Source organism: Phyllostomus discolor, chromosome 7 (genome assembly GCF_004126475.2).
Source record: "Phyllostomus discolor isolate MPI-MPIP mPhyDis1 chromosome 7, mPhyDis1.pri.v3, whole genome shotgun sequence".
In the NCBI taxonomy this organism is placed as follows: domain Eukaryota; kingdom Metazoa; phylum Chordata; class Mammalia; order Chiroptera; family Phyllostomidae; genus Phyllostomus; species Phyllostomus discolor.
The window spans coordinates 8,656,489-8,680,875 of NC_040909.2; the positions used below are offsets into that span (position 1 = coordinate 8,656,489).

Genomic DNA, 24,387 nt, shown 5'->3' on the forward strand with positions numbered 1-24,387 from the left:
AACATCACCTTTCAATAATACCACTGTTCCTATTTCTCAGAAACAACTGTGCTGGAATTGCAGGTGCAATGGTGAGAAAGGAGATGTACATCATGGACATAAAACATATGGTAGTTTTAAAACTGAGCACTAGTTGGAAAAATGATGTAGGTAATATCAAGCCATTTACTCAAACATTATTTACTGATTCCCCCGCCCCCCCCCCCCCCCCGTAAATCAGGCTGTCCGACGGCATGAAGACACAGTGCTCCTCTGGGGAGCCCACGTCTCAGCTGGAACGACAGACACAACATGCTGCGCAACGTGACGAGCCGCCAGTGCTGTGACCGGAGAACACTCACACCCACCCAGGGCCCGGCTGACGTGTGTAAGGACAGGGCGACAGGGACCGTGTCTGCTTCGCTCACCTCTGTCCCCACGGATCTGCACAGTGCCTGGTACAGAATAAACATCTGAATAATAATAGTGATCAAAACACGTGAAACAAAATTATTCAAAGATAGAGGTTAACAAAATATAAATGAAGGAATACCTAATTTCCAGATCAAAAGCATTCATTATGTACCAGAAAAAGTTATTATAAGTGGAAAAACATCAAGACATTGCTTAATAAAATCTCTTTACTTTCAGAGATATAAAGGAAAAGAATCCTTCAAGCATTCAGGCAGCAGAATTATGTTACCCACAGAAAAAAAGAAATTACAGTATACATAAAATCAACAAGAGAGAGTTGAGCTGGTAAGAAAAGGTACATTTCCTGATATTTCAGACTTTGCTTAAAATAGGTGAAAAAGGAAATATGGGTTTAGGAATATGTAAACATGTAACCACCTGTACAATTAAAAATGTATTAAACGCCTTTCAAATTACTGTGGTGGAGCAACTCTCGTAAATGGAAGTAGGAGGAGGACATAAGGGAAGACGCGAGACAGGGGAACAGAAAACAGCTCTGTAGTTACTTAGGCACCTAAAGTGTGTTTCATGTCACTCAATGCCCAACTAAAGGTATCCTGAAGACAGTACAAGTAACAACTCAAAAGAGCATTTACTTATTGGCTCATGTAGTTAGTTGACAAGGATGTTGGCACAGATGGGAGAACTGAAAGGCTCTAAGAACCAGGATGCTGGGGAATGAGGCCAGATCTTAGAGCTGCCAAGGCTCACCAGGCAGAAAGTACTGACTATCATCCTTCTTTGTCCCAGTCAGTGCATCCAGTCCTTACTTTCATTAATACATACACTATGCATTAATTACAAAGATAAATGAATAACAACTCAGGATGACAAATAAGCAATAAACCTAAGGACAATATAAAGAAGACAAAAGCAGAAACAAATTAAAAAACAGAAAGACTTTAGACTTGATAAATACATCCCCAAGTTGCCATGGTACAACGGATAAGAGAGCAAGTGTGGCCTAGAGTTCTGGCCTTGGCAAACTGCTAGCTAGCTATGTGATCCTGGACCAGTCAATAGCCACTCCAAGAGTCTCCTCTTCTGTTAAATGGGTTAAATCTTATATCACAGTGTTGTGTGGGTTAAGGCACCCTGCAAGCATAGAGTATGTTGTCAGAGCCAAGACCATTACCCCGGTTTCCAACACTTTCTGCTGCTAACAGCGTGGCTCATCAAAGGCCGCCTCTGTGAAAAGGAGCAGAGGCAGAGCCGCAGCCCGACTTCCGGGCCCTCGTCCAGCGCCGCTTCGGATACACCCGGCTGCCTTCCCAGGCTCTAACGTGAGGGACTCCCCCTGGCCCCAGACGTGCCGCCCGGAGGGGCTCTCTCATCAAGCTATTAAGAAGGAAGCAGCCTTGCTGCATGATTTCAGGTCACGGGTGAAAATGAACCTTCCCAAAGGTGACAGCATTCTTAAAAGAAAAAAGGATATTTACTTCAATGCAACCCAACTGCACATTAGTATGTAACAGTAAAATGGAAACTTTCAGGCTCTCAGGAAAGATAATTATCTGGGGGCAGAAGCCAGCTACCCCGAGATTATTCCTGCTTTTCAGTCTCCTTCTACTCCTGGAATCGCATTTCTAAGCAGGCACCACGTTTTCCCGGCAGTGGTTACAGGCGCGCAGGACCAGGAAGGCGGACACAGAGCAGGGGCAGCGCTCTGCACTACGTGCTTGGTCTGTCTGTCTGGGCCGTGTCCCATCTGCTAGTGTCACTGCGGTTCTCTGATGAAAATGTCAGGGTCTTTTTTTTCCTGTCACTTAATTTTATTTTTCAATTAGTTTACATTCAGCATTATTTTGTATTAGTTGCAGGTGTACCACATAGGGGCTAGACAATCACACCCTTTACCAAGCGTTCCCTCCGATACTTCTAGTGCCCACCTGATACCATACAGAGCTGTTACATTAGTGACCACATTCCCTATGCTGTGCTTGACCTCCCTGGGACTGTTTTGTAACTAACGATCTGTACTTCTTAATCCCTTAACTTTTTTCACCCAGAAAGTGTCAAGGCCTTTGCATTAACTATTTTACCTAAAAGGGCCCCTTCCTGCAGCTTAATTTAGGGACGTAAGTCCTTCCGTTTCCCCTTCATATTGGGTACTCACACATTACCTAATTAAGAATCAGGCATCGGTGGCTTGTGCAAGTTGTAAGGGTGAGAACAGGAATCAGGATTTCACTGTGTGACAATCTATTTAAGACACAGTCTCTTGAAACACAACAGGACTAAAATCAAGCACTACCATAGTAAGGCAATCACAGCCAGGGGTTTCGAATGCAATTTTTGAGGTAATCTGGAAACCATTACTTAGTTTTAGATAACTGTCAGTTAGTCAAGTTTTACCCTTTCCAGTCTGAGCTTTCTTCTGCCTATCTAAAGAAAACTTTTTAGTTCCCATCTGCTTTTTACTCCCAGTAAGATGCGTGTTTGTTAAATACCTGACCATCTGTGTAAGAAAGTGCTCTGTCTACCAAGAATTCAGGCTAAACCACACACACCCTGGAAAGCTTTAAGACTCTCCAGACCCAGAGATGAAATAAATCATGCACAAATCACAGCGGAAAGGAATCATACCGGATAGCTAGGTTGTACCACCAATGTCCTAACTCCCTTTGCAACACCGACAGAGGTGTGAAAATGACAGAAAAGCACAGGGACTCACACGGGTTGGCAGACAGAACCGGACAAACAGCAGCCATTTAATGTTAAAGACAGAAAAGGAGAAAACCCTTTGTGTATTTAACTTGAGCTTTGAAGCAGAGCAGGTGGAAAGAAAGGGAGGCACTAAGAGGTAAACTTTTTCTTGATAAATCCCTGTAAAAATCCATAAGAGTTTGCCTTCAAGACCGTCCAATTGAGACTGGTGTTATTAATGGAATTCTCCAGGCCAAATTTCTAAAAAAGTTAAGGGGGAGGGGAGAGGGGCAGAAATCCCAAGCCCTCTCACTTACAGAAACCTGAAACAAGACTCGTTCCTAAAATGTGAACAAAAAAGCTTCATCCACAGAGGCCTGCCTGCATAACACCCTTATACGAAAGCCCCTCATATTGATTCGGTGCTTGTGCTGGTGCAATAATTTAAGCAACTTTAAAAACACATGGTGGGGGGAGAGGGGTGGGCTGGGCTGGGAGTAAAAGGCAGAAAACTGTACTTGTTCAGACAACAATTAAAAAAAAAACAAAACACGTTAACATACATGCTTAACCCACAGACATAGACAACAGTGTGGTGACGGCCTGGGGTGGGGGGCGAGCACTGGGGGGAGGTGGGCAGAGAGGGAAAAACGGGACATCTGTAACAGTGTAAACAATAAAGTAAAAATAAAGAAATAAATATCAAATACTATGCTTTTTACAAATACAGTCTACTCTACCATAACATGACAGACTTTAAAGAAATACCGCATTTCAAAATCTCATATAAAAACAACTGTTTCCATACAGAAATAGGAGTTGGGGGCAAGGGAATTTCAGGTTGCAGTAAGAATGATTTTTCTTTTAGCGTATTAGTAGTAAAGGCACACTGTTAGCTGTAAGGTGTGTTATAAAACCTAAACATCTCTGCGAAAGCCTACAACTGATGACACCTCCCCTCGGCCTCCTTTCCCGGCACTGTCACCAGCACTGTCGCCGGCACAGTTCTTTCCAATTCCCGTCAGGACAGACAAGAACGACTCGGAGTAGCAGTGCTGATTGATGAGGGTCCTCCCCGCCCACACCACTAGCCCCTACCTTGCCGTCCGATTGTGTTGTAACACAAACAGTAGTCTGCCTAATTAAAACTGTGCTTCCTTGGATTGGAAGAATTAATATCATTAAAATGTCCATACTACCAAAAGCAATCTACACATTCAATGCAATACCGATTAAAGTACCAATGGCATATTTCACAGACATAGAACAAACACTTCAACAATTTATATGGAACCATAAACGACCCCGAATAGCTGCTGCAATTTTGAGAAAGAAGAGTAAAGTAGGAGGAATCACAATACCTGACATTAAACTATACTACAAGGCCACTGTAATCAAAACAGCCTGGTACTGGCATAAAAACAGGCACATGGACCAATGGAACAGAACAGAGAGCCCAGAAATAAACCCAAGCCTCTACGGTCAATTAATATTTGACAAAGGAAGCAGCAACATAAAATGGAATAAAAATAGCCTCTTCAACAAATGGTGTTGGGAGAACTGGACAGCTACGTGCAAAAAAATGAAACTCGAGCACCAACTTACACCTTATACAAAAATAGATTCAAGGTGGATAAAAGACTTAAATATAAAGCGTGACACCATTAAAGTCCTAGAAGAGAACGTAGGTAGGAAAATCTCAGATATTTCACGCAGAAACTTTTTTACTGACTTGTCTCCTAGAGCAAGGGACATAAAGGAAAGAATAAACAAATGGGACCTCATCAAAATTAAAAGCTTTTGCACAGCTAAGGAAAACAGTATCAAAATAAAAAGAGAACCAACTGTATGGGAAAACATATTTGCTAATGATACCTCAGACAAGGGTTTAATCTCCAAAATATATAAAGAACTTACGCGACTCCACTCTAAAAAGACAAGTAACCCAATTAAAAAATGGGCAAAGGACTTGAACAGACAATTCTCCAAGGAGGACATACAGAAAATCCAAAGACACATGAAGCGATGTTCAATATCGCTAGCCATCAGAGAGATGCAAATTAAAACCACAATGAGATACCACTTCACACCAGTCAGAATGGCCATCATAAACAAAGCAACAAATAACAAGTGTTGGAGAGGATGTGGAGAAACGGGGTCCCTAGTGCACTGTTGGTGGGACTGCAGACTGGTACAACCATTATGGAAAGCAGTTTGGAACTTCCTCAGAAAACTAAAAATGGATCTGCCTTTTGACCCAGCAATTCCATTGCTGGGACTCTATCCTAAGAACACTAAAACACCAATACAAAAGAACCTTTGCACCCCGATGTTCATAGCAGCACAATTTACAATAGCTAGGTGCTGGAAGCAACCTAGATGCCCATCAGTAAATGAATGGATCAAAAAACTATGGTACATTTACACAATGGAATTCTATACAGCAGAAAGAAAGAAGGAGCTCATACCCTTTGCAACAGCATGGATGGAGCTGGAAAGCATTATGCTAAGTGAAACAAGCCAGGCAGTGAAAGACAAATACCACATGATATCACCTTTAACAGGAATCTAAACAACAAAACAAAACAAAACAAAAAACTAGCAAAATATAACCAAAGACACTGAAATAGGGGATAGTCTGACAGTGGCCAGAGGGGAGAGAAGAGGGAATTTCAGGGGGGAATGGGTAGGGATTACAGGAACAAATTTGGAGGACACATGGACAAAAACTAAGGGTGGGGGGTAATGGGGGGAAGGGGGGAGGGTTGGGTGGAGGGGCTGAAACGGGAGTAGGGGGCAGAAAACTGTACTTGAACAATGATTGAAAAAAAAAAAAAAATTAAAAAAAAAATAAAAAATAAAACTGTGCTTCTTAATTAATCCATCCCACTAGAGTAAATTCACATTAAAAAACACAATCTGTGAGACAGGTAGGTGTAGTATTTACTCTTCCCAGCCACCTTATTATGTAAGCACTAGCACACTGCAGCCCTACAGAACTCATGAGGACACAAAAAGGGGAGACATCACTCAGCAGCGCAGACCGCTGCACCCAGCCGCTCTGCTCACGCCCGAGTTTATGGTCCAGGGCGAGCTTGGGACGGGACACAGATTTCTCCTGCCCCCTCAGTACGAACCAATCCCTCACTCTTCCGAACTATGAGCTACCTTGGGTGTGAGTCTAAAGTTCACAGGGTAGTTTTGAATATAAGCAAACTTTACCACACTGCTATCTTCAGAACCACATTTACAAAGAGGACAAGTGGCCTGCCCAAGGTTACATTTGTCTGCCTCTACTTAAAACAAAGTTTTTGCTATTATTTCCAAATACTTTACAATGCTTAGTAAGGATACATTTTTAATTCAGTGTTTTGGGTCCACATGAATCTTAAGTAGTAAAGTAAAAATACCCATTTCAACTAGATCCCCATTTTTATCTAGTTTGATACAGTGCCAGGGTTTTATGACACTGCTCTGAGGCCCACATAAAGAAAAATCCCAAAGCCAAGCATTCACCCTGGTTATCACTTTCAAAATCAACTGTAAGTCTCTGACAATTAAAAAATGAATAATGTTCTCAAACTTTTTGATCTCAGAACCAGGAAAATCTCATAAGGAAAAAAAGACAATCAAAGATAGCAACTCCATGATGATACAGATGTTGGAATTATTAAAGACTTTAAAACAGGTATTACAACCATACCCCACCAAGTAAGGACAAACACTGCCCTGGCTGGTGTAGTTTAGTGGATTGAGCACTGGCTGGTGAACCAGGGGATCACTGACTGGATTCCCAATCACAGCACATGCCTGGGTGGCAGGCCAGGTCCCCATTAGGGGGTAAGTGAGCAGCAACCACACACTGATGTTTCTCTCCCTCTCTTTCCCCCACGCTTCCCCTCTATCTAAAAATAAATAAATAAGATCTTAAAAAATAACTTAAAAGTGTTTGAAAAAAGTAAGGATAAACACAAGTGAAAATGAATGCAAAGCAGAAAGCTTCAAGCAAAACAAAAAAAAATTTAATGGAAAAACACAATAATGAAAAGTAAAAATTCACTGGGCGGGCTCACCAGCAGAATAAAGATGACAGAAGAAAAAGCCAGTGAACTTGAAGACCAATTAATAGAAATTATCCAATATGAAAAACAGGAAGAAAAGAGATTGAAAAAATAAAGAGCCCAAGGGACCCGTAGGGTACTATCAAAAGACCTGAAATCTGTGTCACTAAAGTCTGAGAAAGGATAAGAGTAGTGGAGAAAAAACATATTTGAAGAAATAAAAGCTGAAAACTTCCTAAATTCGGCAAAAGATAGATGCAGACTCAAGAAGATCGGCAAATCCCAAAGAGAACAAAGGAAAAGAAATTCACATCTAGACACAGCACATTGCACTGCTTAAGTCTAGGGACAAAGGACCAAATCTTGAAAGCCAGACAAGAACACATTACATACAGAGTAACAACTCGAGTGACTACAGATTTCCTATCAGAAATGATGCAGACCAGAAGGCAATAGAACATTTTTCAAGTGCAAAAGAAAATAAGTACCAACCTAAATTCTATATCTAGTGAAAATATCTTTCAAGAAAAAAGGCAAAACAAAACATTCAGGTGAAAGAAAAAGAGAATGTTTCTAAAAAAAAAAAGAAAAAAAAAAAAAAAGAAAAAGAAAAGAAAGAATGTGCTGCCAGAAGATCTCTAAAAAAATTCTTTAGCCCTGGCCAAGTGGCTCAGTTGGTTAGAGCATCCTCCTGTACACCAAAAGGTTGTAGGTTCGATTCCCAGTCAGGGTACATAAGTAGGTGGCAGGTTTGATCCTTGGTTGGGGTGCACATAGGAGGTAACTAATCAAGTTTCTCTCTCACAAACAAACAAACAAACAAAACAAACAAAAACATTCTTCAGGTAGAAGGGAAATGATACCAGAGGGAACTTGGAATTATAAGAATGAACAAATAGCAACAGAAATGGTAGATACAGTATGTGGGTAAATATAAGTCTTTTTTTCCTTTTAAGCTCTTTCAAATATGTGTGATGTTTGAAAGCAAAAGTTTTCAACATTTGTAGATGTAATACATATGACAAATACAGCACAAGGTGAAAAGTAAAGGAATGTTATATGGTGGGATGTTTTCAACATTTCACTTAAAGTGGTAAAATAAATATTAATTCTAAGTACAGTATAAAAAGCCATGTGTGTATATGTACGGTATCTCTAGAGCAGGGGTGTCCAATGTTTTGGCATCTCTGGGCCACACACTACACTGGAAGAAGAGTTGTCTTGGGCCACACATTAAATACACTGCGACATGTAATCACTGAAAAAACCTCATAATATGCCCTGGCTGGGGTGGCTCAGTGGACTGAGTTCCTGCCTGTGAACTGAAAGGTCACCAGTTCAACTCCCAGTCAGGGGACATGCCTGGGTTGCAGGCCAGCTCCCCAGTTGGGGGCGTGCAACAGGCAACTGATTGATGTATCTCTTGCACATCGATGTTTCTCTCCTCTTTCTCCTTTTCTTCCCCTCTCTCTAAAAATAAATAAATAAAATCCTTAAAAACATCTCATAATGTTTTAAGTAAATTTATGATTTTGTGTCGGGCCGCATTCATAGCCATCCTGAACCACATGTGACCTGCCGGCTGCAGGATGGACATATCTGCTCTAGAGTAAATACTAAAATACTATAGAGGTAGCATCAAAAACTCAGTAAAAAATTAAAAACACTAAAAAAAGTTCAAATAATCCAAAAGGCCGTACAAGAAAACAGAATAAAAAAGGAAGCAAAAACAAATATTGAATAGATGAATTCAAATTTAATATCATAATTATATTAAATTTGAACTCTAAAAATACCGATTAAAAGGCAGAGATTGTGAGAATAGAGTAAAAACAAGCCCTATTTGCTTATCTACAAGGAACCCACTTTAAATACAATGCTATAAGTAGAACAAGTAGACAAAAAAAATCTGCTAGGATACAGAAGAATTGAACAAGGCTCTTAGCCAATGGATTTAATTGATATTTATAGACCACTCTACACAAAGCCAGCAGACTGTACATTCTTTTCAAGTGCAAATAGGAATTTCACCAAACGAGAACATCAAAAACCACAATAAATTTTAAAAAACTGAAATCATGCTAGTTGTCTCTGACTACAAAGGAATTAACCTAGAAATCATTAATAAAGACAACTGTAAATTATTCAAGTACCTGGATATTTTAAATCACTTCTAAATCACAAGCCATGAGCAGAAATCAATTAAATTGAAAACAGAAAATAGGAAAAAAAAAAAGAAACCCAAATCTGGTTCTATGAAATGATAACAAAATTGATAAACCTCTAACCAAACTGATCAAGGAGAAGGCAAAAGGCACAAATTATCAGTATCAGGAATGAAGGAGCAGCGATCACTACAGATTCCATTCAATCAAGGAACTACGTCAAACAACTCTATGCCATAACGTTGAAACTAGATAAAATGGACCAACTTCTTAAAAAACACAAAATACCAAAAGTCACTCAAGAAGAAGAAACATGAAGAGTTCTTTAACTAGTAAAGAAATGAAAATCTTAGTTTAAAACCTTCTCAAAAACATTTCTAAGGAACAGTCCTGGAATTATTTCTAAAAGGAACCATCTTATTGGGTTCACAGAGAAAAAAATCATATAAAGATTTTTCCTCTTTTGATACATACTTGCATTCATTTGATGACTTCATGATTTAAAAGTCTAACTTGATTGATATGAAATGTACACATTTCCACTGATTGCAACAAAAAGCCATACTGTGTACTACTCAACTCAATTTTTATCTCTAATTTCTTGATTCCATTAATGTGGATTGTACAGCCATTCTTAAAGGACCTTTGCTTATCAAAGTAAATCAAAGATACTACTTTGTACTCCTATCAGGTAAAGTATTAACTATTAACTATACAAGAGGTCAAGAGTATTACTTGAATAAATACTCAAAGACAAACATACTAACGGTTAAATCCCACAAAACAAGATCCTTCAAACCACTGAAGTGATCCTTAAAAGCTGTACAAAAATCAAATCATCTACTATTTAGATAATTGACTGAAAAGTGCTAGAGAAGTATTACATGAGATTGAACCATATGAAACCGCCCATTTTACCCGCCGATTCAACGGGGAACAAGGTGTTTCCTGCTTCCCATGCGATTCAGCCTTCTCAAGAGTGCGACTCCCTTCTACCAGGATGGTGTTATAATGAGTTATCTTGGATGTTGGAGACTGAAGTTCATTCAACATTGACTAAACAAATACTCCAGAGATTTTTCACCACAAAGGTTATTTACAAATCTAGGATATGGACACCTGCCAGTAAAGGGGTAATTTACATGGCTACAGAACTTTTGGTTTAGTTCTACTTTTTGAGAGTCTGCTATTTTTAATTGTTAGAAAAAACCTAAGCCCTGCTATCTGATGCTGTGATTCACTATAAATACTCCGGCCTATAGCCATTTCCTGCTACTCTCTCCCCTCCGCTCCCCAGCCACCCTAGGCTTTTTGAGGCTCCTTAAACAGGTAAGGACACACACTCCAAGACCCCTGTATTAACTGTTCCCTCTACCAAGAACGCTCTTCTCAAAGAATTCCACACGGCTCACCTCATCTCCCTCAGATGCCTGCTTAAATGTCATCTCCTCAAAATGACCTTTTCTGACCAACTTTTGAAAACAGTACTCCCACTACAAGCCACTGTATTCCCCCCTCCCCATTTACTGCCTGTCTTCCCCCAATAGAATATAAAAGAGAAACCTTTGTTTTATTCATTGCTACATCCCCAACCATCTAGAACTAGCAGGAGGCTCTGAATAAGAATCTGCTGAACGACAGAGTGCACAAAGACTTTATATACGACTTCAATGAAAAGTTCTGTTACAGATACTACAAAAAGCTAAGAAACCAGTTTGAAACCCTGCGCGCTCTGCTACTCAGAATGAAACAACAACCCTTTAGAAGAAAATATTTTATTTTTCAACAAGACATGCAGACAAAACATTAATGTTAAGCGCATGCACGCCGCAGGCCCATCGGTACAGAATGCTTTGGTTTATCACGGAAGACTCCCCCAGGTCATTTGCCCATGAACCAGAAATTATAAATTCTAGCTGAAGATACTTAAGGAATAACAGAGGCCAAGTTGACCTATTGATGATATTCAAGTATTAGGAAATGCAGAATATTGGAAGCGTCTGCCACGTAGAGACACTGAGAGAGAAAAAAATCTTAAATGGATCGCACCCCTTTTCTTGGCTCCAGGGATGGTATGAACACTCAGTCTGGGGGTGCAAGGGGGCATGGAGTTTGGGAGAACGAGGCCCGGACTTCCGAGTTTAGGGGGAGTGGTGTGCCCGAGCCACCCTCCTAGGGACGGATTTCGCTTCAGGAGAAACGGGGTGTTGACCGTGCCTACCCGCAGCCAAAAAGGCTTGGGGAGAGTTGAAGAGGGGTAGACCCCTCCCCTTCCCCAAGGTAAGCCCGGGCCCCAGCAGGGCTCCCCAGTCTCCGGCTCACCCGGCTCGCGGTTGATCTCGATGTCGAAGTGGCACTGCGGCCGGTCCTGCGCCCCCATCGCTACCGAGGCGGCGGCAAGAGCTAGGAGAAAGGGGGAGGAAAGCGGTAAGGCCTGAGGCCAGGGCGAGGGCGGGGCGGAACCCGAGCCCCGGTCGCCTCGCGCCTCCCTGTCGCGACAGCGCGGGAGGGTGAGACGGGGCCCTCTCCCGCCCCGGGCCCACCGGCTCCCTTACTGCACACACACACAAACGGGCGAGCTCTTCACCTGGCTGGCCTCCAGCCTGAGCAGCTCCCCGTGCACAGAGGAGAAAGCGCCGCCACACCGGCCGGAGCCCAACGCCGATAACGAACCCCCACCCCCTTCTCAGGGCCCGGCCTCCCGGTGCCACGCTAAACCCCGCGAGAATCAGGGCACATACCGCGAGAACACAATCTCCTAGGGGCTCTTTAACCGAAATGAAGCGCACGTGGGCGTGGCTGAGAGCTCCAGCGAAGCCTCCAATTTGGCGCTCCTATAACTGAGCTGGTTCTTTATTGTCCCGCCCATTTCCCCTTCACCGAGAGAGGCAGTTGCCCAATCTAAGAGCCCTGGACGCGCCTGCGCTCTCTACTTTCTCTCGTCCCCCTTACTTTCAAGGGCCGTGAGCTTCCGCGCATCTCCTGATATCGCGAGGCTTCGCCGTTGACAGCTGCGAGCCACTTGTGTGAATTAAGTCGTTGAAGTTTAAGTAAGCCCACATATGTTTCGGCCTCTTTTCTTTTCTCAAGAATTCACCTCATGGAACTTTTAGGCTGAGGTGTGTGCTCGTTCCGCTGGGGCGCCAGCGTCCCTGGGATGGTTTCTGTTCGTGGCAGTTTTGCATTGAGCCCGTTCAAGTCCTTTGCCCATTTTTAAACCGGGTTCTCCGTCTGGATGAATACGAGAGCTCTGGGTGCAAATGTTTGTTACATAGATGGTATGTGTATGTTCTGAACCCAGATCTTTTGCTGGTATACGATTGCGAATATTTGCTCCCAGTCGGAGCCTTGTCTCTTCGTTGTTTTGATGGTGGCTGTGCAGAGCAGTTTTTAATGGGAAGTCCTTTGATCGATTTTTCCCCTTCGATGTCTCTGGAGCTCAGTTTCTCCAGCTGTAAGATAAGCAGGCTGAAATACCTGCTAAGTGCCCCCCTCCTTGATCAAAATTGATCAAATTTATTCCGTCGTGTGAGTTGGAGTTATATTTCAGATGGTTTGAAGGGAAGGCATGCTGTTTGGTCCGTGGTCAAGGCGAGTCAACTGCTGGGACGAGGCAGCCCTTAGCGTCCACCACTAGGACTGATGGCTCCTCCTCCATCCTCAGGAGCGGTGGAAAATGGGTATCCAAGGAGTTGACAAACTCAGGCTTGGTTTGCCTGTGATTACCAGGAAGGGGAATCCTTGGTAGGAATTTTCTGGTAATAATTCTGGGTCTTTAAGCCTCAGAGAGGGATCCCACCAGCTGCTGGAACTTCCATGGCTGGGACGTTGACAAAACTAATCAGGAGTGCTAGTGGGGAAACTTCGATGAAACAGATAATTTTCTAGAAAATAGAAATCGCCACTTTGACTCAAAATAAATGGCAGGATTGAATAGAACAGTAACCACTGAAGAAATTAAAGTAGTAATCCCAAGTCTCCCTGCAAACAGCTGTGTAGGACGTTCTGACACAGCCACATGGGGAACTTGATTATGGTCTAGATTTTAGATGAAACCAAGGAAATATACTTAATTTTGCTAGATGTGATCATGAGATTTCGGTTATATAAGGAAATGTCTTTGGTTTATTTAGAAATGCATCCTGAAGTGCGTAAGGATGAGAACGCATGATATCTGTCTGTGATTTGCTTTAAAATACTTCATCAAAGAAAAAAGAGAATGCATTTTAAAGTAGATCATGAGTGAAACAAATTTGGAAAATTTTTGATAATTGTTGCCTCCGGGTGACAGGTACAGGGTGATTTTTGAATTACGTTCTCTGCTTTTGTATATCTTTGAGATTATTCATAATAAAACCATTAGGAACCACAGTCTTCCCTTCCAAAAAACACAAGCTCCAATTGTTTCATGGGCAGATTTTGCCAGACCCTCAAGGATCACCAATCCCTTTCTCAACCAGAATATTTCAGAAAATAGAAAAAGAGAGAGAGCTACCTAAATTATTTTGTGATACCAAGACCAGGCAAAGACAGGACAAGATAGTCATAGACCAATCTCATTATAAACATTAATTTAAAATCCAAATAAAATCTTAGGAAATGTAATTTATCAGTTTTTAAACTCCAAAATGCTCACGACCTAATTGGCTTTAACTCAGGAATGCAAAGATGGCTCAACATCAGAAAACCTATTCCTATAATTTTCCATATGGAACAGATTAAAGGAAGAACACATTATTTTCTCAATGATGTATTGGTTATCAGGCTGTTGCCTCTCAGATCCTTCCGTGTATCCTCTGTAATACACAATTCAGCTTCAAGCAGAGATTCCTGCTCCAACCTCTTCCCAAAGTAACTTTTACACTCTTGTGACTCAGAGAAGGGAGAAAAGAGGGGAACCAAACGAGAGAAAAGGAGTCCAGTGAGAAGGTACACAAACAACTCTACCGCGTTTGCTGATACTGTTTTGAAAAAAATAAAATGATATTCTAGATCTTAAATGGGAAATTGTGCAGAAATGAGTTAATATTATTGTCCTGAGGCTGCTGTCTTTAGAAAGGCCTGCTTACAAGGTTGGCCCTTAAGTGGAATCTGGGAACTTGAATGGTAATTGGTTTCCTGCACTTATAGACTATTTTCATTGTATGATAAGAGTCCCTCACTATGCCTAAACTGTTTGTGTAAACAAAGGTGTTTATGCTGAACACCTGCTCTCCTTTTGGGACTCTGGGATTTGGGTATGTGCTAGGCAGAAGATGCATATATTCCCAGCTTGTAACAAAAACTCTGGGCACTGAGTCCGTAATGAACTTCCCGGGACAACCTGTCTCACAGGTTGTCACGGTGCATCCCTGGCTGAATGAAGCTTGCCCTGTGGGACTCCACTGGGAGAAGGAAGTTTGAACCTAATTTCCTGTGGGCTTTGCCCCACGTGTCTTTTCCCTTTGCTGATTTCACTTTGAGTTCTTTTGCTAATAAGAAGTCAGAGTACAACTATGTGTGGAGTCCTGTGAGTCTTTCTAGCCAACCATCAAACCTGGAGGGAATCTTGGGATCCATGGCACAGAAACAATTATTACCAGAATTTAATAACAAAATCTATCCATATTGAATATTTGGGAACACATATTTTGAGATTCTGTTTGTGTGTGTGTGTGTGTGTGTGTGTGTGTGTGTAAAAATGAGCAGACCATTTTATGCGGTAAATGAAAATGTGTCTTTTGCTAGAATAATGTCCTCATGGTAGTCAAGATCGGATTGGCTTTCTCCAGGTGGGGCAGGGAACTTGGCCATGGCATCTGTAAGCTTATATCTCTATAGCCCAGCAACCTGAAAGGAAAGCTTTTCCCCTGCTAGCACCCAGTGAGCAAAATCCTGGGGAGAGATTCTTATTGGCTTGAAGTGCATATGCCCATCTCTGATGGCCATGGCAATGGGCAGATATTATGATCGATCAGCGTGGGGTGGAGCCAGTCACCAGGAGAAAGGCATGGGGATGTGGTGACAGAGATGGCCACCCAGGCAATGGCTTCAAACTACGAAATCACGTTCATCCTGGGTGCTACACCCATCTTTGGCCTTTTAGGTAAGTGTCTTTTTTTGCCACTAACTTGTTTTAAAGCATGGCTACATCTTCATAAATGTCTGCTGCTTCATTCTCTTTAGGGGGTAGTTTGGACCCCATCAAAGTCATCTGAAAACCCCTCCACAACAAACACTTCCTGTCAGATAGGGTCCTGACTCGTTTTCCATCGATCCTACTCATTTGTTTCATTCTCTAAATTCTGTTTTGCATCCTTGGCTCTGACACTAGCTTTTGCAAATAGATTGGGTTTTGGTTTTTTTAAAAAAATTCATCTGCCCTGGGGCTGACAGAAGCTGTATTTGCTGAGCCAGTCTGTCTGGGTCTGCCCACCAGGGATAAGGCCCTAGACAGCTGGTGTCTTGATTGTTTTCTCGGAAGACTCTGAGACACAGTGGTGTGAGGGCAAGTTTCTTACTTAGGAAGTGACCCCAGGAAACTATTCCGGGAGTGGCAACGTGAAGCAGGGACGGAGCCAAGAAAGTAGGTGCTGTTGAGCCAGTCACCAGAGCGCGTGAGGAGAGTTTAATCCTGCTGGGGAGCTCGGGCCACCACCATGGTAGAAGGACACCTCAGAACTGTTCTTACAGTGGGGGCGGGGAGACAGATACTCCACCTTCTGGGGGTCATTCATGGAGAGCTGCTCCCTGGGGTGATACAATGCCCAGGCTCTTCTGGCCTGCTACACCTGTGGGGAGCAGACTTCCAGTTTTAGGAGGAAGTCCTCAGAATAGAGATACCGATATGGACTGTTGGGAGCCAGTTGGACCCCAAAAGACAAAGTTCAGCGAAGTTGGAGTCAAGTTCAAGAAATGAGAGTGGGATGCTGATAGGCTTTGCTACCACTGGCCAATTTTGTTTGAAGACAAAGGGGGTGTTCAGGAATTAAAAAGCGTACTTTTTCTATGATGTAGAAGCACTTGATAATTTCCACGCGGAGTTCGGGCAGCCGCAATATCTTGTCCCACACAGTGGTGCCCTAGTCTGTGCCGGGGCATGAGTCTCCCCCATCTTGCTGGGCTTACTCGGAGCCCCTGAAAGCAGGGCCTGGTGCCTCTCCTCCTGTCTTTTCCTCACTGTAGAGCCCCGTGCAGCCCTGGTCAAATGAGGACTCACGTTATAATGGAAAGGATGACTACATAGGTGCGCACTGCTCTATAAATGGACTCAAGAGAGGACAAAAAAAAAAATCAGTTGGAATGAAGGGCCTTTGCATAGCTGTTGCGTCTGCCTGCACTAATGATCTCGTATCAGGTTCCTGGTTATTCATATCTCAGCTGCAGTATTACTCAGGCTGTCCCTGACTCCGTAGTTTAAAGTAGCTCCCCACTCTCCAGAACATTCCCTGTTGTAATTCTCTGCAGAGCACTTACTACCATGTGAAGCTTTCCTTGATTACTTATAGTTTATTGTGTGTCTCCCCCATAAATAGATTACTTATACTGTATCGTCTTCTTTATACTAGAATAGTTTCCAGGAGAACAGGGACAATGTATGGCTTCCTCATGCTGTACCCTTGTTACAGAACACACAAGGGGGGGGCCTGGGACGATATACTATTATTAAAAGAAGGCCCCGGTCCGTTATGTCTGCCGCTAGAGGAAAGACGTCTCTCAATGCCAGAGATTCGTGAAAAGGAAAGAAAATGTTTATTTAATGCTATACTAACTTAAAGTAGTGACCTAATGTCTTTATCAAAAAAAAAAATCCTAAAGTCCCTAAAAACACCCACAAACACACAGTCCTTCCTTCCTTCCCCCCTTTGCCCAGTCCAGAGTACCGTATCTCAGGAAAGGAAATAGAAGTCCATGGCTCAGGTAGTCTTCTGGTTCTTTCCAGTTAGTACTCCCTCTCGACTGGGAGACCTCCCTGGGTTCCCGGCACCCTCGGCTGAGTCGCCGGGATCTCTGCTAAAACCAGGTGGTGGTTCCCCCTTCTAAAGCTGCGGGGGTCCCCACTCTGCCAGGCCACGTGGTTCTCTCCTCCAGGGCTGCCGTGTGGTTCCCTCTCTCTGGGATGTGGGAGTCTCCACTCTGCTAAAGACGCGTGGTTCTCCTCTCAGGGCTGTGCATGGCTCTCCTCCTCAGGGCTGCAGGAGTCTCCACTCCGTCAAGTCCGCATGGTTCTCTCTCCTAAAGCAGCATGATTCTCCTTCTCTCAGGGCTGCCGCGTGGTTCTCCTCCAATGGCCGTGATCCTCTCTGCACCTCCACGGCCGCATGGTTCTGTCCTCTCCAGGCTCCCACGCTGGCGCTGTAACTCAGGGGATCCACCCCCCCATTTACATCCAGGTGGGGAAGTTACTTCTGGGTGGGGAAGTTACTTCTGTTCCCCTGTCTTAGAGCTGATCACAGCTATTTAACATATCTATGCAACCAGCCAAAGGCTATAGATATGTTAAATGACCAACCCAGAGGTTAGCTGCAAGGCTGTTGCTATGCAAAACAGCTCTCAATGGCCCCGCTCCACTTGTCCCTTCCCCAACCCACACCCTGGGCGGGGAGGATGGAGACATCTTAAAATCTCCTGGACACCTTAAGTTCCAGACCCCATTTTAAAATGCCTATTTGGGGCCCCCCTCTTGGCTGCACCCTGTAACACCCTCAGCACATAGTAGTTAATCAGTAAATATGGTTGAATGAATGAGTGAATGATGACAGAAATGAAAACCCCCTTGGGTCCTAGACTGTTATTGAGATTTGGGAAGAGAATGTCCCAGTGATTGAAGAGAACATCTAGATTCTAGGGGATTCTGTGGGATTTCCGCTGAGAGCAGATTCACTAAAAATTGCTTTTATTAAAATGGAATCAAAACGACATATGTGTGAGGTTTAGTAGCAATAAAATGAAGATGTACACAGACTCGCCTCACTGGTGGAAGCTCATCCCAAAGGCTCGAGGACACGTGAGGGAGCGCTGCACATCACTTCCTCCCTAGGCAAGTTGTTACTTGGAGTCCCCAAACTTCACACTGGGATTTAAGAAGCCTCCTGAGAAAGTGGAAAAATAGCTCAACATTTCATGAAATAAACCTGACCTCATATTATCTGCTTCCTTTGTCTTATTTACCACATCCTCATCCCAGGAGAGTGTAATGATGACAAAAGTCACCAGTTACAAATCCAGGCTCGGATGTCCAGGACAACAGGCTCTGCTGTTCGGGGAGCAGCCTGACCCCGAGCGTTGGAAAAGGACAGCTGGGTGGAGTAAAAAAGTACGCTGGGAGCAGGTGGCCTGAGAAGACAGCTTACATTGTCTGGGCGGGTTTGGTCTGCGCCTTCCGAATCCTCTTTCGCTGCTACACTGAGCTCTCTGTTCTTCCAAAGGGAGGGCAGATGCTTGTGCTTCGGACTCTCTCTGAAGCTGACAGGCAGAGATGGGCTGGGGCATACACGGCCACAGCTAGTAAGCCCATGCCGGCTTCTCCAAAGGGTGTCCCCAGAACAGGGCCCTCTGGAGCGGCTAAAGCAGGCTCTCTGTGTCGAGGGAACTCATGTGCCTGGATTAGGTTCTCTGCACACAGACTGAAATACCTGAGACAAAGGGAGGGGAACACAGCAGGTCATGAACTGCTTCCCTCTGAGGGAGAGCTGGGCTTCGATGTCAAGGATATATATTCCCTCTGCCACGCAGAAGCTGCACTTGACTGCTGTAGGCCACCCTGGCTTGCTCAGAGCCCATGCTCTGCACCACTGGAGCCTCTGGTGCTGTCTGTCACAGACCCTCGCCCAGCTTGCCAGTAGCGGACAGTTCCTTGTTTAACTTATGGGGTCGGGGTGGGGGGGGGGGTGGGGGGGGAGTGGAGGGGAGGGGAGACAGAGACATCGACCTCCTGTTCCACTCATCCATGTACTCACTGGTTGATTACTGACTGTCCCCCAACTGGGGATCGAACCTGCAATCTTGGCATATCCGGATGACATTCCGTGCTACCTGGCCAGGGTTGCTTTCTACTTTCTTCTGTCTCCTCTGACATCTGGGTCCTTCTTGGCCACAAAGGTGGCTTGTTAGAGTAGGAGGAGCCAACTCCCCTGCAGGCGGTGTCTCTCCCCCCAACCAGTGTCTCTCAGGTGGTCCCTTTGGGACGTCCTGCATGCTTAACTGAGGTCCCAACAGAAATGAGCCCTGCTGAGACAATGCAGTTGACAGCCAGGCATTGTTGTGTTAGCGCTGTGTGTCATCTGAGGGCTCTGACCCTTTCTAGGTCTTCTCAGGTCTGGGAGGCAGCTTGTTCTTTGCTCCCTCCCCCATTCTGTCAGAACAGCCCCACCCCGCTCCCCGATCAACGTGTGGATCTTGTTTGGATCCTGATTCAAACAAATCAACAAAGACATTTTCTGATAATCAAAGAAAACTGAACATTGACAGGGTCCAAGATACACTACTACAAAATAGGGCACACCTTGGCATATTGGATATTTTAAGCTGAGGGAACTTGAGAAATGGCAGGTGCTGGAAGGATTCCCTGACATCCCCTAAAGCCCTCCATATACCCAAAGGAGCATTTTTCTCTCTGAAAACTGAGGGTCACAGAGAATCTGAACAAACAAACCTAAGTTTACCCCAGCTCACTACACTTAGCTCATACCCCTTTGTCCTAGACTTTCTACTCTTTTATCAGACCTAGTAAAAAGGCTCAGGTTTAACTGCTTCTTTGGGTCTTCATTTCCTTATGAAGTCTCTCCCATGTCATGTAACATGTTTATTAAATACATTTGAATGCTTTTTCTTTTTAAAGATTTTATCTCTAGAGAGAGGGCAAGGCAGAAGAGAGGGAGAGAACACCTATTGGTTGCCTTTCACATGGCCCCAACTGGGGGCGGAGCCTGCAACCCAGACCTGTGTCCTGACCAGGAACAGAACCAGGACCTTTCACTTTTGTGGGATGACACTCAACCAAGCCACACTGCCACATCACTCAGGGCCGGTATGCTTTTCTTTTGTTAATTTGTCATCTGCTATGGAGGCCCAGCCAAGAGCATTAAAAGAATAGAAGAAAAAAGGCACTTGTCCTCCCCTATAATAACATCATCTACTGTTAGATGATATTAAATAGTTAGGGATTACTATGAATTTTCTTAGCAATGATAATGGTGTTGTTACGTACATTTTTAAGTTTCGAACGGAATACTTAATACATGAAAATTTCTAGACCTCACCATCCATCTTTTGTGGAAAGGCAAGCTGTGCTTCCAAGCAACCCAAACTGTGCAGTCAAGGGGCCCACGGCTAGAAACTGGGAGAAAGGAGAATGCAGTTACGTGTTCAGCTGGCAGGGTCTCGGTCAGGGGTCACACCAGTCCCTGCTGGTCGCCAAGCACCGCTCAGTTTCCTCTTCAGGCTGAAACTAAGAACGCAGACCTGAAGATGTGATTGGTACCTCTGTTAGCCAAACCCACCTATTTCAGGAAAGAAAACACCTGGAGGCAACTTGATTGGGGGAATCTGCTTCATTATGAAAAATAAATATTTACATTGAAATACAGTTAATTTAGTAGCTTCCTTTACATTTTCCCACTTTGAAAGGAGCCACAAGGGTTTCCTTCATGTTTTCAGCAGCTGCATTGCTCAAGATCCCGTCCCCGTTTCACAGGAAATGGATTACATTCAATTACTCCTCACGACAGTCGGCTGGGCGATCACTCCATTACTTTTGAAGGACTGGTTGGGTTGGCATCTGCAATGGTAGCCAAATAAATGAGATTTCTGTGTAACACATGCTGGTACCTATGGGTGAAAAACAGCAAAAATTACACTTTTGTTTTCTGAATATGAACAAACAAATGCAAGAATTTACCTGCTCTAGTGGAACGGCTCACCCGCCTACTGGATGAGTCAGTGCTGTCAACCTTCTCGTTTAACACATTCAAGGAAAGTATGTCCAGAATCTTACCTTTTCTCACTTATTCCCATCGCTACCTCCCTAGACCAAGGCTCTATCACTTCTTGCTTAAACTATGGTACTGGACCAGCCTCCTGGCGGGTCCTTCTGCACTACCTCTGTACCTCTGTTCTGCACATCAGCAGCCTGAGTGATCACTGTACAGTTTAAATTAAAATCATGTGTTATGCCTGTTTAATACCTTCCAAAGCCTCCCATCTCATTGTAAGTAAAGCTGAGCCCTTTTCATCACCTACAAGGCCCTACAGGATTGGAGCCTCTAGTTACCTCTCAGATCTCATCTCCTGCCACTTTCCCTTTGGTGACTGATTTCTGGCCACGGTAGCGTCCTTGTTGGCGCTTCAAGATATCCAGCACGCTCCCATCTGGGGGCTTTTCCACCTCATGCTCTGCCTCACAAACCTGATAGCTGGCTCCCTTACCTCAGTATCTCTACTCAAATGCCACATCAGAGGTACCCTGTATAAAACAGGACCCTTCTGCCCACTTATCCTGTTTTATGCTTATTCAAAGAGTTAACAGCATTTGCCTAATTACATGATTTCCTTCCTCTAGATTCCAGTGTCTGGAAGGTAAGCTCCATACCACCAGAGCTGCTGTTTGGGTAGTGATTCCTCAGTAGCTGAAACAGTGCCTAGTACTCAGTAGTAGTTAAAAACATCTGAGCTTAAAGCAGGGATGAAATACTTCCACGTGAACTTCCTATAGCAGCGATTCTCAATCAGGGAGTAGAGCCCCCTTCCCAAGAAGAAAAGTCAGATCAGAGGGCAGGAATCATTTGCTTGTACAATGAGAAAAAGCCCACTAGGAGATTCTGGTAACACTCGTACCCATAAGTTGAGAATCGCTGCACCAGACGAAATGCTTTGCAACTATTTCCATACAGAAAAGTGAGTGTTTACTATAAATCGTAAAAACTCAATTTACCAAATGCCAGAGTTGAATGTAAAAACTTCCCCAAAGTGGTTATCTCTAATATTTTCACCAAGCTGTTCAGTGAGGGACTGTAGGTGATCTTTAGGGGGTGGGAAAAGCATGGCTTTCTTAAACATGACTTTAGTAACGATGAAATAATGTATTTCTCTGTAACAAATGGGACATAATTCCTGGGTGACATTTAGAAAACAGCCTACTTTCTTTCATTTTGATATACAACTAGAAGGCACATTAAATTACTGTGCAGAATTTACCTCTGGCTTAACTTGGAAATCTTTCACTGGTCTTTGTGTTACAAAGGAACATACACAAAGGGAGGGAACTTAGGAACTAAACGGTCTGACTCCCGCAACTTGGAAAAAGGATGGGCCAGGGGAAAAGGGCCCGCAAGAAAGCAGCCACCACGCTCATCTCCTTAGACTAGTTTTCCGCGGGCCTCCCTCCTGATCCCCGTTGTCATCAGCTGACGTGGCTTCACGTGAGGAAGGCTTTGCAATGAGCACAATTCAAGTTTTGAAGAAGGTGCCACAACTGACTCCAGGCTTCTTAATGTACCGCCCCATGGTCTTGGGCAGGTGAGCAACGTCTCGGATCCTCATCTGCAAACAATCTGCCCAAACTACTAGTTCAGGACAGCCCCTGTATCTCCACAGTGGCTTCTCCTCCACTCAGAAGTAAGGGGATGGAGTTGGGTACTTACTGGACGCACTCATTCGCCCGGCCTTTGTTCTGATACTCCACGATACAGCGGATCAGCTGGTCATTCTCCTCCAGGAGCTGGAACATCAGGCAAACGATCAGTGCCACATGACATCAAGACGTTAAATAACCTGTCCAAGGTCTCACGGCCCAATACTGTCCAGACCCGGCGCGTTCGCTTACTCCTACCCCTAACAGTCAAAGCCCTAGGCACCAGTCTCAGCTGGGGCACCGCCCACTCCAGGAAGCTTCCAGGGCCCGCAGCCCTACGGTTCACCACTACGAAAGCCCTCCTCTTGGCGTTAGCGCTCACCCGCTGGATCGTCTCCTGGTTGACTTGTGCCTTGCCTCTCAGCCAGTCTGGTACGAAGGCCACAGACATTGCGGGAAGCTAGGCTGGAACCAGGGCTCAGGCCCGGGGAACCCCGCACAGCTAGACCACAACCACCCAGCAGGTCCAGACACCTTAAAAGCAGCAGAAGCCACAATAAGTGCGGGCTTACGCATTCCACGTTGATTGGATCCACCCCACTTAGGAGGCGGGAACCGGCGGAACGTCGTTTGTGATTGGGCGCGCAAGAAGGACGCCCAGCGCCCCTCTCGGGCCCCGCCCCTGGGCCCTTTGCGTTTGCGCAGTCTGGAAAGCTAACTTGGGGGCGGGGCCAGACATTAGCTCCTTGTTTTAATCACACTGTGCAGGCTGTATGCGGGAGTATCGGTCCCGGGGTCACTAGAGAATCCTGGCTGGAACCCAGATGTCTGGTTCCAAGTCCTCTCCTCTTTCGACATAATTCCTGTGCCTCCAGGCTTGCGTCTGGAGCGTGAACCCTGGGCATTTCATTGGGCCAAGCCAAGATCCGCAGGGCAAAACACTAGTGTGAGCTTTATTCTTTCCTGAGGGAGAAACTCACCTCTATGCCTGTTTTTCCTTTGCGCAATGATAATGCCTTATTAGGCTCACAACCCTAAAAAGCACCATTATTTCCTCCGTTTTACAGATGAGAAACCACAACTAACCTACTGAAGTTCTCATAGCTACTAAGGGCAAAGCTAGTAAGTAAACGTAGGCAATCTAGCTTCAGAATCCTCACACTCTACCACTATCCTACATTGCCTATGCACTATTCTGTAAAAGTGGTTTGCTGCAAGATACAGGGAGAAAGCTGGCCTACGCTCCCGAGCCACGTAGTTACCGTTGGCAAAAAGTAAAGCTCTGAAATGGCCATCTTCTAGTTTGTCCAGCTCATCTACAGTGGGCAGAGGAACTAGGTTGGCTTTCCCTGCAGCACGGAGTGAGCAGCAGTCACATCATTTAGGTGCGAGATCTTGGAAGCCTTTACTCCTCAAAGAGGTCTGGGGACAGTTCTGCCTCCTAGAGCTTCATTTTCCTGAGTGAAGGCCCAGATCCAAAGCAGGCTCGTCTGCTTTTCCTGGGAGTTCCCTC

General features: G+C 44.4%; 2 protein-coding genes across 6 annotated transcripts in view; both read right to left on the reverse strand.

The window, feature by feature from the left end:
- Positions 1 to 12,166, reverse strand: part of NKTR (natural killer cell triggering receptor) — a 45,135-nt gene extending 32,969 nt beyond the window's left edge. For 3 of the 5 annotated variants that reach the window (XM_028518261.2, XM_028518262.2, XM_036030467.1), the window contains exons 1-2: positions 11,913 to 12,056; positions 11,648 to 11,728 (exon numbers count right to left, since the gene is read on the reverse strand). In XM_028518261.2, the coding sequence (XP_028374062.1) occupies positions 11,648 to 11,705 (58 nt within the window). In that variant the 5' untranslated portion in view covers positions 11,706 to 11,728; positions 11,913 to 12,056. The other 2 variants (XM_036030466.1, XM_036030465.1) reach the window with 2 other exon arrangements.
- Positions 12,167 to 20,840: 8,674 nt separating this feature from the next.
- Positions 20,841 to 23,433, reverse strand: SS18L2 (SS18 like 2). Its single transcript, XM_028518731.2, has 3 exons — positions 23,257 to 23,433; positions 22,945 to 23,021; positions 20,841 to 21,133 (listed from the first exon to the last, which is right to left on the reverse strand). The coding sequence occupies exons 1-3, from the start codon at positions 23,323 to 23,325 to the stop codon at positions 21,046 to 21,048; spliced, it is 234 nt and encodes a 77-aa protein (XP_028374532.1). The 5' UTR covers positions 23,326 to 23,433; the 3' UTR covers positions 20,841 to 21,045.
- Positions 23,434 to 24,387: the final 954 nt, after the last annotated feature.